Source organism: Synchiropus splendidus, chromosome 7 (genome assembly GCF_027744825.2).
Source record: "Synchiropus splendidus isolate RoL2022-P1 chromosome 7, RoL_Sspl_1.0, whole genome shotgun sequence".
Classification (NCBI taxonomy): Eukaryota; Metazoa; Chordata; class Actinopteri; order Syngnathiformes; family Callionymidae; genus Synchiropus; species Synchiropus splendidus.
The window spans coordinates 4,080,766-4,097,609 of NC_071340.1; the positions used below are offsets into that span (position 1 = coordinate 4,080,766).

General features: G+C 42.0%; 1 protein-coding gene across 3 annotated transcripts in view; it reads left to right on the forward strand.

Moving 5' to 3' along the window:
* malt1 (MALT paracaspase 1) overlaps window positions 1-16,822 on the forward strand; it is a 30,557-nt gene extending 13,735 nt beyond the window's left edge. Inside the window, exons 8-18 of one of the 3 annotated variants that reach the window (XR_008415572.1) lie at window positions 3,233-3,256; window positions 3,321-3,365; window positions 4,228-4,431; window positions 5,444-5,621; window positions 5,678-5,749; window positions 5,810-5,937; window positions 9,374-9,514; window positions 9,639-9,796; window positions 10,153-10,278; window positions 13,760-14,895; window positions 16,227-16,822. Coding sequence is in view for 2 of the 3 variants with exons in the window: in XM_053871137.1 (XP_053727112.1) it covers window positions 3,233-3,256; window positions 3,321-3,365; window positions 4,228-4,431; window positions 5,444-5,621; window positions 5,678-5,749; window positions 5,810-5,937; window positions 9,374-9,514; window positions 9,639-9,796; window positions 10,153-10,278; window positions 13,760-14,224 (1,541 nt within the window). In the remaining variant the exon portion in view is untranslated. Of the gene's footprint in view, window positions 1-3,232; window positions 3,257-3,320; window positions 3,366-4,227; window positions 4,432-5,443; window positions 5,622-5,677; window positions 5,750-5,809; window positions 5,938-9,373; window positions 9,515-9,638; window positions 9,797-10,152; window positions 10,279-13,759; window positions 16,200-16,226 lie in introns of those variants that run through there. The other 2 variants (XM_053871137.1, XM_053871138.1) reach the window with 2 other exon arrangements.
* The last annotated feature ends 22 nt before the right edge of the window (window positions 16,823-16,844 follow it).

Below are 16,844 nucleotides of genomic sequence, written 5' to 3' on the forward strand. Positions count from 1 at the left end.
AAAACACTGGATGACACATGAACCAAGTAAAATGACTAAAATCTAAAAAGCACATTGTGGTCTATCTTGTTTTGTCAGCTATTGGGGATGAAGGCTGTTTTGTATGTGTTTTTACGGGCCAGTGGGGTTCTGTGGCGTCTGCATGATGGCAGCAGCATGAATGAGTGGTGGAGTCGATGGGAGGGGTCTTCAGTCATCAGGGTGGCTTTCCTCATCACTGAGCGGCCATGCAGTTAAGTCAGAGGGGGTTGGATAGTTTGAGTGATTTTGCTGACCTGATTTATTATTTGGGAGAGTTCTGTTTCGTGGTTGATGGTGAGGAAGTTATAGGTAAGGATGGATTCTATCAGTGACCTGTGATCAAATGTTAAAATGTCCTTGCTGATGGTAAATGACCACAGCTTTCAGAGCAGGTGGAGTCCCTGCTGGGCCTTTTTATGGACAGAGTCCACATGCAATTCAAAGCGTCGATCACTTGAAGCTCTGCTCCACCTCCAGCCGCTGAGTTTGTATGGGTTGGAAGAGGCCTGGGTTCTTCGCTGCGGGTCCACAGCAAAGCTCCTTGGTGTTAGTGATGTTCAGCTATAATGACCTTGTTGCAAATGTTTGTTCCAAGGTGTGGACCGCCTGCTGGTACACCGTCAGGGCCTGGGTGTCATAATGTATGCCACCAGGGCCATATAATTAATATAATTTTAAATGGCTGAATCTGTCTCTGCAACTGGAGATGGTGTAGACCTAGAACAGGACCATGGAAATGAATTTAAAACTTTTTAAATGCACATGTTGTGGTTTGTCCTTTAAAAGGTTCTGTATCCATAAAACCATTGTGGGACGAACCTGGAGGTCAGAGAGGCAGTGCAGCATGGTATTGTTGTTTACAGTATTAAAAGCTGATGAAAAATCCAGAAATAAAATCATTGTGTGTGGATTTGTTGTGGAGTGCATCCAGTTTACCTTCTAAATGGTTGAGCAACTGTGTTTGAGTACAGAAGGTGCTGAAATAGCCTGGTGATCACTCCTCCAAGGCCTGGAATGTTGTCGGGTCCAGCAGCTTTCCGTGCGTATCAGCTGCAAAGCGGGCAAAGAAGTCGTTCAGATTGTAGTCTGTGATAGTCTGAATCCCCCACCACAGATTCCTGGTGTCTCTGCTGTCAGAGAATATGTCAGCAATTCTCTTGGAGTGCTGTCTCTTGGCCAATCTGATGCCACGTGACAGATTGGCCGTGGCTTTCCTAAGACCCTTGTCATGTCTAGCTCTGAAAGCAGTGTTACGGGCCCACAGGTGCCTGTACACCTCCCCCGGATGCAGATGGATCTGGTGACTGTGACATCGTCCATGTACTTTCTCGTGTACGCAGTAACAGACTGTGTAGTCCTGGAGGTCTGTAGTGTTGTCGTAGGTGGCTGTCTGTCTGAATGCATTCCAGTTGGTGGTGGCAAAACAGACTTGGAGTGTTTCAGAGGACCCCTCAGGCCACACTCGTACTTGCTTTTCGGCTGGTTTGGTGGCTTTCACCTGAGGTCTGTATGCTGGCAGTAGCATAACAGTAGGGCTTTGTAAGTACCACTATGCAGTGTGTAAACATTGTCCAGAGTGTTGGTAACTCTTGTGGGGAAGTTGACCTGTCCATGAATTTTTTGGAAACAAACTCTTGGGATTTGTGTGTTTGAAGTTCCCAGCCAGGATGAGGAAAGCATCTGGGTGGGCTGCTCACTGAGGTTCTGGTAGGGTTCATTTAGTGCTTCACTCCTGACGTTGTTAGAGCCAGGTGGGATGTATGATGCAACAAGCATTATGGAAGTAAATTCCCGGGGCAGATAAAATGGCAGGCACATAATAATCATAAATTCCACCAGTGGTGAGCAGTGTCTACGTACCACAGCCACATCACTACACCAGGTGTCGCTTACGCGACACACTGCCCGCCACCGGGAGTCTTCCCACTCACTACCCACTCTTTGGTCCGGAATGCTATCGTTGAGCCATATATCCACAAAAATAAAAACACAACATTCCCTCACAGACTTGGTCGATGTCCAGAGAAGGCGGATGTAATCCAGTTTATTATCCAGCGAGCGAACATTGGCCAGTATGATGGTAGGGATCGCTGGTCGATGAGGGTCAGCTGCTGGTCTAGCCCGGATACCTCCACGCTTTCCCCGCATCTGCTTCCGCATATTCCGCCCGTGGCGCTTCCACTGTTGGCTGGTTGCAATAACTAGGGCCGGTGTTGGAACAGGCCTAAATGCAATTTTTGATTGTACACTCTGTCTTTAATTTTGATCTGTGTTTTGGTTCAAGCTTTTTTAGCTTCCATTTTGTCTAACCCCTTTATATGCCCCAGGTATATTGCCAAACCATAAGTCCAGAATATTCTGTTCTCGTGTTGCGGTATTATTCGAGGCTGGGAAGATGTGAGGAAATATTGTTATGGTTAAAGATTGTCATGTTAAAGTCACCTATTAACTGCTCTCCAGTCTGAGCTACAGCTCTGCTGTAACTGTCTGTGGTTTGCTCAGCAGCAAGGTTAAAATCAGGTTCTGGGACATACACTAAAATGACTATGATCTGTGCAAATTCCCGAGGTAGACAATGAGGTCTAAAAGATAGTCAAGAGTTCATAGTGTTGACAGCGCTTCGTCTCTCTCACCGTGCAGTTGGTTACCTGTATTTGGATTGTGTCTCTGTTTCCTATGTACAATAAACACACACAAACAAAATAAAATTCACTAAAAACATGCTATAAAGCGTTAAAATCCAGTCACTGACGAGCCCTGACGGGAGTCACCTTCACAGAACACCTCCCCCCAGTTTACAGGGAAAGTAAGAATAGGCCTTTAACACTCTATGCAAAGCAAAAATATCAAGACCAGTGAGATTCGATGTAAGCTGCCCCTCTACATTCCCATTAAAGTAGTTCAACTGGCAATGCAAACTCATTAATATGAATTAACAGCACATTAACTGGCTGGTCATTTCGGTGAAGTGGTAAAACCACATGCAAGACTGCAATGTAACTTGGACTCTAACACACCTCACATCACCATTACAATCCGGTCTTTAATTGTCAACTGCTGGTCGCTCCCAAGGCAACTCAGTCATGTCTTCATTGAGTACATTAAGTACATCACTGATTGAAACAAATGTATAAGTGGTTACTAATAAGATGACGATCTGTATTGTACGTAACATTCTGTTTTTGTGTATGTTTTCCTTTTTTATTTCTAGAGGACATACTAGTCATTGGGCAAGGTAAGTGAGAAAATTTGTTGATTGTATTTAGTTATGCTGTGTTGATTGCTTGCTTAAATCTTAGTTTCCACGGAGTTGATCCTAGACAGCATTCCTGAGCAGCTGTATGGTGAGTTTCTTAACTTACACCTGTCTATGTATGCAAATATGTATGCTTTATTTTGGTTAATAAATTATGTCCCGCAAATTTAACAATGAAGATCAGAGATTGAGGAGCAAAATATCGTCAGAATTTACCACAGTTTCTCTGACTTCTTTCAAATTAAACTCTCCTGTTTGGCCACCTTAATAAATTGAGTCGCATATGAGGTGCCGTCACCCTCAACAGCAAACTCAGTAACCATGGCTTCCCATGATGCTCTGCAGCCCAGTCCACCAGTCACAGTCGTTGATCATTTAATGATGGAATTTTACAAGCTGCCAAGATTCCGCCTTGTCACATCAGACCAATGAAGGTACAGGCATTTTATTGACATTATCACGCTAAAATGCGCTGTTTTCGTCCATTTGTATTTCTACTTCTTCTTCCCACTTCTCTTCCTGGAGTACTGCGCTACTCAGCTGACTAGCTGTAGAAGCAGAACCATGCTGTAGCAATCAACCAGTGTGCTTGGTTGAGTGGACTGCAAAGCATCATGGGAACTGTTTTAGTCACTTTAAATAAACACTGTCTGTGTCACATTGCTGACGGTAGTATTGGCTGGATATTCTGTACTGTAGTCTCAGAAGACATGCAGTTTGTCGTCACCATTTCACAAAACCATTTAGTATCACTATATACCAATAGACATCAACTGGTGCAATCGACCTTCCGCAAAGGGAATTTAGCTTCATTCCATTCATTGTCCACTGAGTGGAGCAAATCCAAACCGCCAATCCACATCTTACTGATGTGAACGACCTACAACCTCCTACCACTTTTCTTAAACATTTGGTTTAAGAGTGTTCTATTTTTCGTTACTTTATTCTAGCAACTGAGAAAGTGGCACTTTTGATTGGCAACTTGTCATACCAGAACCACCCACAACTCAAAGCTCCCATGGTGGATGTCTACGACCTCACCAACGTCCTGCAGCAGATGAACTTCAAGGTGGTTTCACTGCTAGACTTGACTGAGTCTGAGATGAGGAATGCTGTTGATGAGTTCCTGCTGCTGCTTCACAAAGGGGTCTATGGTAGGTTCACATTTGGGCCTTTGTACTGTTCTCTGAAACGTTTCTGGTTCTGCTAGTTTCTGAATAAAATTAGAAAACCTGGAGATTGTGTTGTGCTGTGTCTGGTAACACATGGTTTTGCATGCTACAGTCTCGCTTGAAAACCCAACTGTTTCATGATTGCACTTAGTTTGTCTAGAACGTCGAATTAGTTGATGTTTGAATGTTCTGCCACTTTGGGGTTAAAATGAGCTGTCTGACAGATGTCCCCAATGCATCTTGTGTCTCTTGACAGTGCACTTTAACTGTGGACACATTTTCTGGACGCCTTTGAAGAAATATTAGAAATAATGTGAAAAAATGATCGATATTTTCACAATTATAGTCACAATTCTCTCTCCTAAAATGTTTTTTCGTTGGCATGATTGTAGATTTCACTAATACTTTGATCCTATCTGAATTTGTTGATGATCCCTAACTGATGCCGGTTGTAGCTGTTCTCACGCTGCCAGTGAGAATTTGTCCATGGCATTATGGTGAGCTCAGTCACAGGTGTACACAGACATGCTGCGTCTGTGGACGACAGAAGTCTGTAGCTTTGCTCGGCTCCAGCCAGTCGCACTCTGGATCTCTGCTGAACTAACGCAAGAATTCAGTTTTCTTAGCCGTCATGTAACCACAGTCGCTGTCCCATGGATTACGAGTTTGTGTTAGTCTCTCTGTGGCACTGAGCCAACTCAGTTTCTGTTCAAGCCAAATGTAAAGTTTTAATGGTGCGCCATCCAGTCTGATCTTCTGCAGCCATTGAGTGGTGTTTTACCTTCATATAGACTTTCACATTGCGTTTAACAACAGGGCTCACTTTTTCACCAGTTTTGGTCTTGAGTTGCAAAGATGTCGTCGGAATATCTGCATATAGCTTGTATAGCTTGAGCCACGAGTTCCCAACCCCTGCTGTTACGCAAGAATTCTTCTAGTAAGAGTCCACTTGTCCACTTAAGAAGAGTCATTAGATTTCCAGTTTCCTTTCCAGGGCTGTTGTACTACGCTGGACATGGCTATGAGAACTATGGCAACAGTTTCATGGTTCCTGTTGATGCACCAAACCCATACCGGTCAGCCAACTGTCTGTGCGTCCAAAGCATCCTGAAGCTGATGCAGGAGAAGGAGACGGGTCTCAATGTGTTTCTGCTGGACATGTGCAGGAAGAGGTAAAATCACCTTACTTTTGAAAGGTTGGATTTACTATCAGAGGTTTTTTCTCCAGGAACGTTCATGACAATACCATGCCCAACATTGTGCTGCGAGTCACCGCCAACATCGTTTTTGGATATGCAACGTGAGTCGTGAAAAATAATTTTGAGTACCAGACCAGTCATGAGCAGTGTGCTTGTTTTAGGTGCCAGGATGCCGAAGCATTTGAGCTTAACTCCAGTGGCTTCACCAATGGAGTGTTTGTTAAATTCCTGAAAAAGCGACTGCTTGATGACGAGAAGATCACTGTGGTGCTGGACAAAGTTGCTGAAGGTAGAGAAAAACCATTCACAATAAGATTTCTTCTGTGTCATGTTACACTGTTGCAGAATGTAGAAATATTTGTGGCTCAACAGGGAACAGTAAGCACTCGTTATATCAACTGATGTTTCTGGGTTAAGACAAACATAGACCGAGGGAGGAAGTGAACACATACATATTGACCCCACTCCCACCCCACTCAGATTAGTGTCTCAGTCAGGAGTTGGTGCGATGTTGCATGTTTCATCATTACACTAAAGTTGCGTGTTAATGAGGCAGCAACTAGCACCTTGCTAAGATTACATGGGATTCACTTTCATTTTTATGCACAAATAGGTTTGTTTAAGCTGCTTTAAATGGTGCAGTGATTGAATGTTTTTTCAGTTGATACCGAAACTGAGTCACAAGCGTTTTTGTAGCGCTTGTCACTCTTTCAATGTAAATAGAGCATTTTGAGCAACGTGGCCATTATGTAAAGTCCAACTAGATATAACTGAAAATAAAAACATTTTGGATACCCGGGGGTTACAGAGTAGATGGCAGCATAGGTCCATCATCTCCTGACTGAATTTAAATAAAACCCTATACACGTTGGATTTAAGGTTGTCAGCCACCGCACAAGAGTTTTAAAGGGTTGAGAATAATGCGAAAACCAAATAATAAGAGGACCATGACGGCGAGCGACGGAGAAACAGAGAAAGATGGAGCTGGCTTGCATGTGGCTAGCAAAGTGTCGACTAGCGTGGCTGGCGAAGATGAGTCTGTGAATCTCACTATGATTTTGAAAGAAATTAGAAACTTCAGACGAGGCAGTGAAAAACAGATGGATGAGAATAAGGCAGAAATTCCCAGAATCAACTGACAAATGGAAGAAGCAGAAAAGCAAATTGGGGACAATGAGGGAAGCTGCAAAAAAAGACAAAGTGCTATGGGAATTGCTAAACACGAATGGGCAGCTACGTGCTAAACAGAACAGGACAGCAGCTCCAGATGGGAACATAAAAGAATTTATAGTCCCAGAAGGAATGGAAGACAATGCCAGGTCTATGGAGTTTTTATGGAAAACATTCTGGCATAAAGTATTTAAAAATCGAAAGAGCGCATCGAGCCCCTCATACATGACAAAGTTTTGTGATTTCATTTAAAATATAAAATGTGTTAATCAGTCAGAATGAAGAAAGGATTTGGGAGTTGGAGATGGGAAGTGAGGACCCCCTTTTTCGGTGTGGAAATGGGGGTTATCCCTTAATTTTAAGTGTGATTGGTGATTTATCACTGAAGGAAGACTGGGAATTAATTGGTTATATTTCAGTTTTCAAATTGTCATGGGTTCTGCTATGTTTTGGGGATTTGTGTTTGTTAGTGATTTAAAAACCCAAACCTGGTTGACAACGATGGCTGACAACGAAAGGGAGTGGATTCGCTGTTTGATAAAGGGGAAATGCAAAGTGAATTGATAAAAATAGTGACTTTTAAAGTCAATGGTGTGTTGAACCCAATTAAGAGGAATAACATTTTGTCAAAACTAAGAAAGGAGAAAGCACATGTGGCCTTACTGCAAGAAAGTCAAATCACGAGAGAGGTGTGGCTATCTTAATTTGAAATGCAATCAAATATGAACACATCTGTGATTCAAAAGATGAAGAAGGGAGATTTATAAAGATCACAGGCATCGTTGAAGGAACGGCAATGTCCGTAATCAACGTGTATGCCCCGTCAGGTAGTGACTGGATATTTTACAGACAAATATTAGATTTAATGGTGACCACTGATTTTCTGAATTTCATAAAACAAAGATTCTATAAGTAATCTGTAAAATACCTGTCTTACAAGTTACGCCATCAACAAAGAAATACAATATGTAGTATAAGAAGCTCTAAGATTAAGGTTATTGTAAGGAATTCAGCACCAGACAGGGCTGCCCCATATCTCTGCTACTTTTTGCATTATTTATTGAACCTCTAGCCCAAATGCAGAGCGAGGAGGTGAAGGGTATTTCAATTGGAAAGGTGGAACATCGAGTAGCTCTTTTTGCAGATGATGTTTTGGTTTATTTGGACGATCCTGAGAAGTCATTTAAAGGCTTGATGGCATTAATTAAACGATTTTGAAGGTTTTCTTCCAGTACCTTCAGTTTAGACATTATTTTAACCAAGAATGCAATGAATTCCTTCTCAACAACTCAAGAAACTGCTTTTTATCAGATAATAGAATTAGCTTTCAAGTAGGTACCAAGTTATACAATCTCAAGATTGTACAAAGCATTATTTTTTATGGAGGACACAAATACTCTCCACATCAGAATTTGAAGACAGGATGGATTTGTCAAATGAAGCCTGGCTGCAAACTTGTCTTTTTCAATGGTCATCATCTAATTCTACAGAGTGGCGGGAACATTGTTGGAAAAACGTTATCAGATACTGCAGTGTAGCAGTGTAGAGTAAATATAATAATGGAGACTGTAGTTGTTGGAGGCGTTGTGGAGCAGAGGACGCCAACCACTAACATATTTTCTGGAATTGTTCGCAATTGAAAATTTCTCTGAGTAAGGTGCGAGATACACTCAATATATATAATATTTGGAGTTAATTTTCCATTAAATTTTAAGATTTTATGTTTGGGAGAAGTTACATTGTTGAAGTCCATGAAAGACATTAAACTTCTACAAATACTCCTTCTGGCAAATAAAAAGGCTATAACAAGATATTGGCGGAAGCCTGAACCACCAACAGTGGAAAATTGGCACTCAATAGTACAAGAAATACATAAGTTGGAAACAAACAACGTATGCTTTGAGAATCCAACACAGATAATTCGAAAAAATTTCGAAAAAGTGGAACGTTTACTTCATCAGATTGGGAACGTATGTTCAAATGTAAAATAGTAGACATTATCCCTTAATCAACAGAAAATGTGTTTAAGAATGTTTCAGGTACCCCATTGGTTGTCATTAGTTTTTGTTATTGTTTTTCATTATTATGTCATGTATTGCTTTTTGTTTGATTAATTATTATCTTCATTTTTCTTCTGTGTCCTTTTTCTTTGGGGGAGCATGGTGGGAGGGAAAATGTGTAGATGTTTTTATTTATTTTATTTTGATTTTTTAAATTTTTTTTCCAAAATAAGTTCATGAAAAAGTAGTTTGTCATGAGGTTTATGTATTCTAGAGTGAGGAAAACTGTTTCAATTGTTTAATGCACAGCTTCTAAATAAAAGAAAAAAAGAAAAGAAAAACATTTTATTTATTTTCAAAGCTACTCTTTTAATATGTGAGATTTGATTACTGTCATTAATATACTATGTAAAACTTCAGTAGAAGAATCCGTGCTCCAATATCGAACCTACTTGTGGATGGAAGCGCAGGGCAATAAATAAAGAGGGCTATTTTTCTAGGTCTACAATTTAATCCACATTTTATTGAAAAACAAAATTAATATTTGTTGCGCAGACATGGGCCAATTTGATGCCACGAAAGGGAAGCAGGCTCTGGAGATTCGCAGCAGTCTGTCAGAGAGGAGAGCGCTGACCGATCCCATTCAGCCTGGCAGTGCTGATCAAATTCTCAGCTGCCAGTGGGCCAAAACTCACGGTGAGTTAAATGTTCTTGATCTGAGTTAATCTTTTTAGCGGATTTGACAATTGTTTTCACAAACAAATTGAATCAAAACATCAGCTTGCGCATCACGTGGTGACCTGTCTTCTCGTAATCACAGAACTGCCTGAGAGCATGAATCTGGACTTTGACTGTGGGGCTCAGATCAAATTGGGTTTTGCAGCCGAGTTCTCCAATGTGTTGGTCATCTACACTCATATCGTCAAGAAACCAGCAGACATGACTTTTTGTCAGGCTCATGTCACAGACTTCTCGCAGGTAATTGTGTTCATGTTCAAATAATTCTTCTCGTCCTTTACTGTCAGCAATTGTGTTGTAAACTTTGATCAGGTGTGTACTTATTCTTCCAAACAGGCATATTCTGTGACACATTTGTTGCTGCATTTCAGCACGTTAATGTAAAAGCTCTGTGCAAAATTAGAACTCATTAAATAGGTCTGAAATAACACAAAAGTATTCTCTTTGATGGCTGAAGACGAGGCCACACACAGTTCAGCACTGGTAGAGAGAGAACTGATGATGATGATGGTGATGGTGATGGTGATGGTGATGGTGATGGTGATGGTGGTGATGATGATGATGATGATGATGATGATGATGATGATGATCTGCAGGACCTGGATGTGGATCCTAAAGATATGAACAGGGAGACTCCAGAGGAGACGGGGATCTACCTTTTGTCCAGAAATCTGCCACAGCACTGTCTCTACACTAGACTGAGCTCACTGCAGAAGCTCCAGGTATGCTGATAACATTGTGGTTTATATTAACACTGATCAGTGTTATGGAACACTACAGTATATATGACTTTGTTTTGTTTTTTATGTATTATTATTTTCTATTTGTCTATCCTGATAATGCTGCATTAACTAAAGATATCGTCAACAAAAATAAAACCTAAGGAAACAGCATTTTGATTTCCAAAGTCAAATGCCTCCATTTCAAACTTACCAGAAACCACAGCATCAATGGCTGCCTATTTCAGCAGCTCCTGTCTTCTTTTGTTAGTATTTGTCTTTTTTAAATTATTATTATTATTATTATAACATATTTGACTTAATCAGGGAAAATAACACCTTTGAGTCTGGAAACCCTGTTCGCTGCTATTGTCCCGTTGTGGACACTCGGGGGCTTTTCACACTATGGGTTCTGTCTCAGGTGGGTCTGAGTCCGATTCGCCCCCTGCTGTGCAGCCTCGCACATCTGCGCCTCAGGCATGGCTTTTTTTTTCTTCTCAGTTGGCGGCGCTCTGCGCAACATAGCTGGTTTGTGACCCACAACGAAGCACGTCTAAAGGAAGTTGTCATCAGCCGCGCGACAACCTACCTACCAACCAACCTTGATTGATCCATGCTGCTCTCACAACACGTTGAACACAGTGAGGGAGATTACTGACCATCGAGACGGTTGATCAATGAATAGTCTGGTGATTTTCTCCTCATGCAGACAGCTGCGCTGCAGCGAGACCAGAGTAGCATTATTCATTGAAACAAATCTGTCTGTCAATAAAATCAGATGTCTATCAGCCTAATAAAGGTGAAAACATGTGAGTTATCAAACATTCGAAGACATCGCGAGTCCTGGAGCGCAATTTTCCTGCAGCTCCCAGCTGCACACCTCAGTGTTCTGGGAGTTTGAGAAGTTGTTTTTGAACGATGTTGTGCACCCAGACAACGATCAGACCCGTTACTGCCCGGCATTTATCATTATGTGTGGAGTCACGATGCGTAGTTTCTGGTGTCTAGTGCCGTGTCGCCTTAGGTGAGAAGCTCACCACCCACTGACCAACCTGCTAAGAGTTTCCCGAGACGAGGTACAGCTCCCCAGCGGGGATCAGTTCCGTGACAAACCCCGACTCGCTTGTGTTCACATCTCTGACTTCTGAGCCAAAAGAGCTTTGTCTTGAGACAGAACCTGTAGTGTGAAAGTGCCCTCAGTATGTGCTGTTAGCATTCTGTGCTAACTCAGTGGCGGTGAACCGACTTGATGTTCCGCCAGAACTGAGGGGAGACGGTATGTCGCAGCGGAGTTCAACGCCATGTATGAAGGAAAAGTGACAGACTCGCTGTACAACAAGGTGGATAAGCTAGCACTGCTAACCCTACATCATGGTGGTGGTAAACGGTGTAACTCTGGGCATATCACTGTCATAGAACAGCTTTGCACTAAGGACACTGACCTATTAGCTGTTCACAAGGCCACATTACATCCCAAGAGAATTTTGTCATGTGGTCATGGTGGTTGTTTACATCCCTCCATCAGCTAATGGTGAAGCAGGTCATGTGGTTCTGCTGTGAACTGTGAGCAGCCTCCAGACACAGCACCCTAATTCCCTTCTTCTTATCTCTGGAGATTTCAACCATGCTACACCCTCATCGATTTTACCCAGTACGTCAACTGCAAACACAGAGCCATAAAACCCTGGACCTGCTGTATGCCAACAATAAGGAGGCATATGTATCATCTCCTCTCCCTCTCCTGTGAAGAGGCAGACAGCTGTGGCCCACACAATAAAGAGATGATCTGTAGAGGCTGAAGAAGCTCTTTACCTGTACTGTGTGAGAAGAAGGGAGTCTTTGTTTCCGGAGACCGAGAGGAGCTGAATGAGGTGCAGAGATGGCTGAGGAGGAAGATTTGTGAGGGGAAGAAAGTGTGCAGGAAGAAGAAGGAGCAGCAGCTGCATCAAAACGACACCAGAGGACTCTGGAGGAGCCTGAAGACCATCTCAGACCTTAATGAGATCAAGACTAGGGGGGATGTGTGGTGCGCAAATGACTTCAACCACTTCTTTAACCGGTTTGACCAGATGCTTGCCTCCAACCCCACTCAATCATTCATGCTGCAGCCTCCACTCTGTACAGAGTACAGAGAGCTAACGCAGGACTTTGTGGACTGCTGTCCCCCTTGAGATCAATGTGGGTAATACCGAGGAGTTGATGGACCTCTGCACCTGCACCAGTGAACATCCTGGGCACTGATATCGAGAGTGTGGCATTATACAAGTACCTGGGTGTTCATACTGGACTCGACTAAAAACCTGTTCCTGCTCAGGAAGCTGAGGTCCTTTGGGGGTCAGGAAACGCTCCTCAGGACATTTTATGACTCTGTGGTGGCATTAGCCATTTTCTATGGAGTGATCTGCTGGGCGGGGTGCATTACGGACAGGGACAGAGAGAGGCTGGACAGACTGGTGAAGAGGAGGTTGGAGACAGGACACCCTGACGGCATTGGGCAGCACCTTAAGAGGCTGGCTGATCCATCCTTGCCACATGATGGAGCGATTTTGACGCTCCTTTCTGCCCAATGCTGTCAGGTTGTACAACAGTAAAATGTGATGGACTGATTGGTGACCATTGTTGATTATCATTCATTTGTTTATATATTATCAATCTATTTATACACTTTATTATTTATATAATTTATCATTTTTGCTGATGCTTCTTGTTGTTTGTTGTGTATCTTTAATGTTCTGTCCTTGGATTAAGGCAGAGGAGGGCAATTCAATTTTCTAAGGGACCAGGTCAGATATTGTGACCGTTGAGTGGGCCGTCAAACCCAATGAAAGGAGGATAAGAGAAAATTGAACAGAAAAATCAAGCGAGGACATTATGTGTGATTATAAAATTACACTTTCAAAATGCACAAAATGTTGGCTTGTTGTGTTTTATTTAATTTAAATCACATTCCATTGAAAGATTCTCGATGTGTCTCATACATTTCAAAATCTGCTTTGAATTCTGATGTATTTTAAGGGACTCCTAAAGTAGCCAATGGAAAAGACGAACAATTAAGAAAGATAATCAAACGAGAAAATTATGTTTCAGTTGATCATAATGAACAAACAAAAACAATGCACAAGACAAAAATGTCAGGGACAACAACGTCAGTTTTACAGTCATTGATTTTACAGAACAACAACGAGATATGTGTCATTTGTTCCACCTGAATGTTTAATAATTGTATGCCCATGTAACTACTTCATTAAGTGAAGCTTGTGATCATATCACGCAACACAGATGATTGACTTGTGTGTCACTGTTGGACACTCAGCAGAGTTCAATTTACTACTTGTTTTAACCCAACCGTGAGAGTGGGTTCAATGATCAAAATTCCTGATGTCTTGAGGATGAAGTCTTAATGTTTTAACTGGCCTGATTTTTTTTACTATGTCTGTTTTCATTACTTCTTCATCTTTTCATATTTTTATTTTCATTTATTTAGGAGGATCTGGTCTTCACCGTTTGTCTCCAAGGCACTTTTGCCTCTATGGATCATGATGAAAAGGTCCACTGGAACAAAAGCATCAACATCGGGAAGCCGCTGATCGCTCGACTGGACCTGCACCGACCCATGCGGAGGAACAGCTGCTTGCAGACTTGTCTGATGCCCCACAGCCCTTCTCAAAGTCCCACTCACAGCCCTGGTGCAGAACACCACCTCCACTACCATCACGCTCAAGATGCCCACCATCTCTCCCCCCATCTTCACCTCCTTGAGTCTTACGAGCACCCTCAAGGAGCGGTGGGTGGCGGTTGGGGGTCTCTCTATGAGGACATGGGTCACTGTAAGGACATGGATGGACTTTCAAGCTCACTGGGGGGGTTCAGTGTACCAATAGAGGCGGGGGACGACATCAATGAGGTGCAGACCATTTTCATCAAAAGTCTGCAGTTTCAACGTCCGTGATGTATTTTTACATGACCATGAACCATCTAAATGTTTTTATAATACTTCATAATTAATTGTTTAACTTCAACAAAATTCATTATATAGTGGAGATCTTTGTTTTAAACATTTATAGATTCAGAAAAGCAACATGTATACTGAATTCTTGTTAATGTGCTAAAGTTCATTGTCATGTCCCCTCCTTGTGTTGTCACATCAGTACACATCATCGACTCAGGCTAATTTTTTTCTCTCTCCACTTTCTTATGGCGCTTGTCATTTGTACAGTTGCACTGCAGTGGCTGTGCTCTGGCCAAAAATCTCTGACGCACAATTTGGTTTTGTACAATTCTTAATAACATTTGATTTGTACTAGACTTGAGTACAATCATTTACTTGAAAAAGGTGGCTTTATTTTACTCTCAAAGCATTCACTTCAGTTGAAGACAAATTTCACGATCACATTTGACTTCATTCATTCATCAAAATTCATTAATGTGATGAAATTAATTAGTGAGGATACAAATAGTTCCCTCACACTACCATAAGGCACAAAGCATTGAGCAAGCATGCCTTGTCCCCCTTTACTTTTCATTGCAGCTGCAGAAATGCTGTCAATTCATACAAAAAGGCAATCTCTAACTTTGGAAAGGTGTACAGTCTTGAGGAGAGAATTGGTGATCAGCCAACAGGTAGGTTCCACCATCTTTATGAGAAATGGTGATCGAATCCCCAAAATGATGGTAGCAATTCAATGTTTTCCCCTGTTTTTTTTGGCCATTATTTAAACCGTGTTATGAAGAAAAATGATTCACGAGGAACTCTCAAGTCATGGGACAGCTTAAATTAGTGTACTGCTCAGTTGGTGCAAGATGGGTTGGCATTTCCGAACCAAAAAATTTAATGTCTGTCAGGATTCATTTGCAGAGTCTGTTCTCCTGTTTTCAACCACCCCTGGAAAGAGCTATCAGACAGAGTAAGAGGGTGCTTGGGTTTTAAGAAAAAAAAACAAAAAAAAAGATTTTTGATAATTTCATGAATACATTCTGCATCAATGGCTTTAAGACCTCCTTCTTCAACAACCAAATAACCTTTCTAAAGATTCTCTTTGTTTTGCTTTTTTGTTTCAATTGTACTAAAAGTTAGTCTGGTTTCTTTGAATATCTGTAAAACGTGCCATGCCATATTGTTCTGAAGACCTTTAAAAGAAAAAAAGCTACTGAGTCACAATTGAGCGATTGAGTTGCGCACTTTGTGACGTCACTGCATTTCCTTTTTTTTTTTTTTTTTTTTTGTATTATTCAATAAATTGAACTAGTGTATAAATGATATTTACAAAACTACTAAAAATGAAACAAATCAAACGAAAGTATATTCGTGCAAGTGGGCATAGTGTGTATTTAAGTGAATATCATAAATCGTGTGCCTCCATTAATGGTCTTCTCAGGTGTTCTTTTTAGTTGAATGAAAAATTGAGGAGGTTTTTTTTAACTACACTTAGATTAATGGATATGCACTTTGGCTAGAATTTTTATAAGGTTCATAATCAAACTTCTTGCAACTAAGTGGTCTTCATGTAAGCCAAACAAAACACCTTTTCCAAAATTACTCAAAACAGTAATTATTTAGTCATTTAGGAACTCACAAATCTCCTGCCAAAAAGGTGATATAGATGCCTGTCTCAAATCTTTGCAGGGATAGGTTCAGTGATGAGGTGTAAAAGAGACTTCTCTCTGTTGTTTATCATTTAGCGATGAGAGAGGAGCCGGAACATAATTGCAAACGATGAAGAAATGTAAATCTCCAAAACCTAAAAATAACTTAAAATAACATTGGATGATTAATCTTAAATGACTACAGACCAATGGCACTGACGTTTATGGTCATGAAGTCCTTTGAGCTCCTGGTTCTCTCTCACCTGAAATCCATCACTGCTTCTCACCCGGACTCAATGCAGTATGCCTACAGAGCCAACAGATCAGTGGACGATGCAGTGAACCAGGCCCTTCATTTCATTCTGCAGCATCTGGACTCCCCAGGAATGCCAGGATCCTGTTTGTGTACTCCATCTCAGATGGAGATGAGTCGGCTTACAGGAGGGAGGTGGAGCGGCTGGTGTCCTGCTGCAGCCACTGCAACCTGAAGCTCAACGCCCAGAAGACAGTGGAGATGGTCATAGACTCCAGGAGAGTAACAGTTTCTTTGTATTTCAATTGTAGACTCCTTCTGCTTCCTAGGAACCACCATCACCGAGGATCTGAAATGGGAGCCAACCATCAGGTCCCTCATCAGGAAGCCCCAGCAAAGAATGTTGTTCTTGAGGCAGCTACGAAAACTACAACTGCCAACGAAGTTGCTGGTGGAGTTCTACAGGCCATCATCCAGTCTATCCTCACCTCCGCCACCTCCAGGGACAAGAGCAGACTGCAGCGCATCATGCGTTCGGCTGAGAAGGTGATCGGTTGCAGCCTGCCACCTCTTCAGGACCTGTATGTCTCCAGGACCCAGAGACAGGCAGGTCTGATTAGAGCCGACCCCTCTCACCCTGGTCATGGACTGTTTGTTCCTCTTCCCTCTGGCAGGAGGCTACGGTCGATCCAGACAAGAACCTCCCGTCACAGGAACAGCTTCTTCCCCTCAG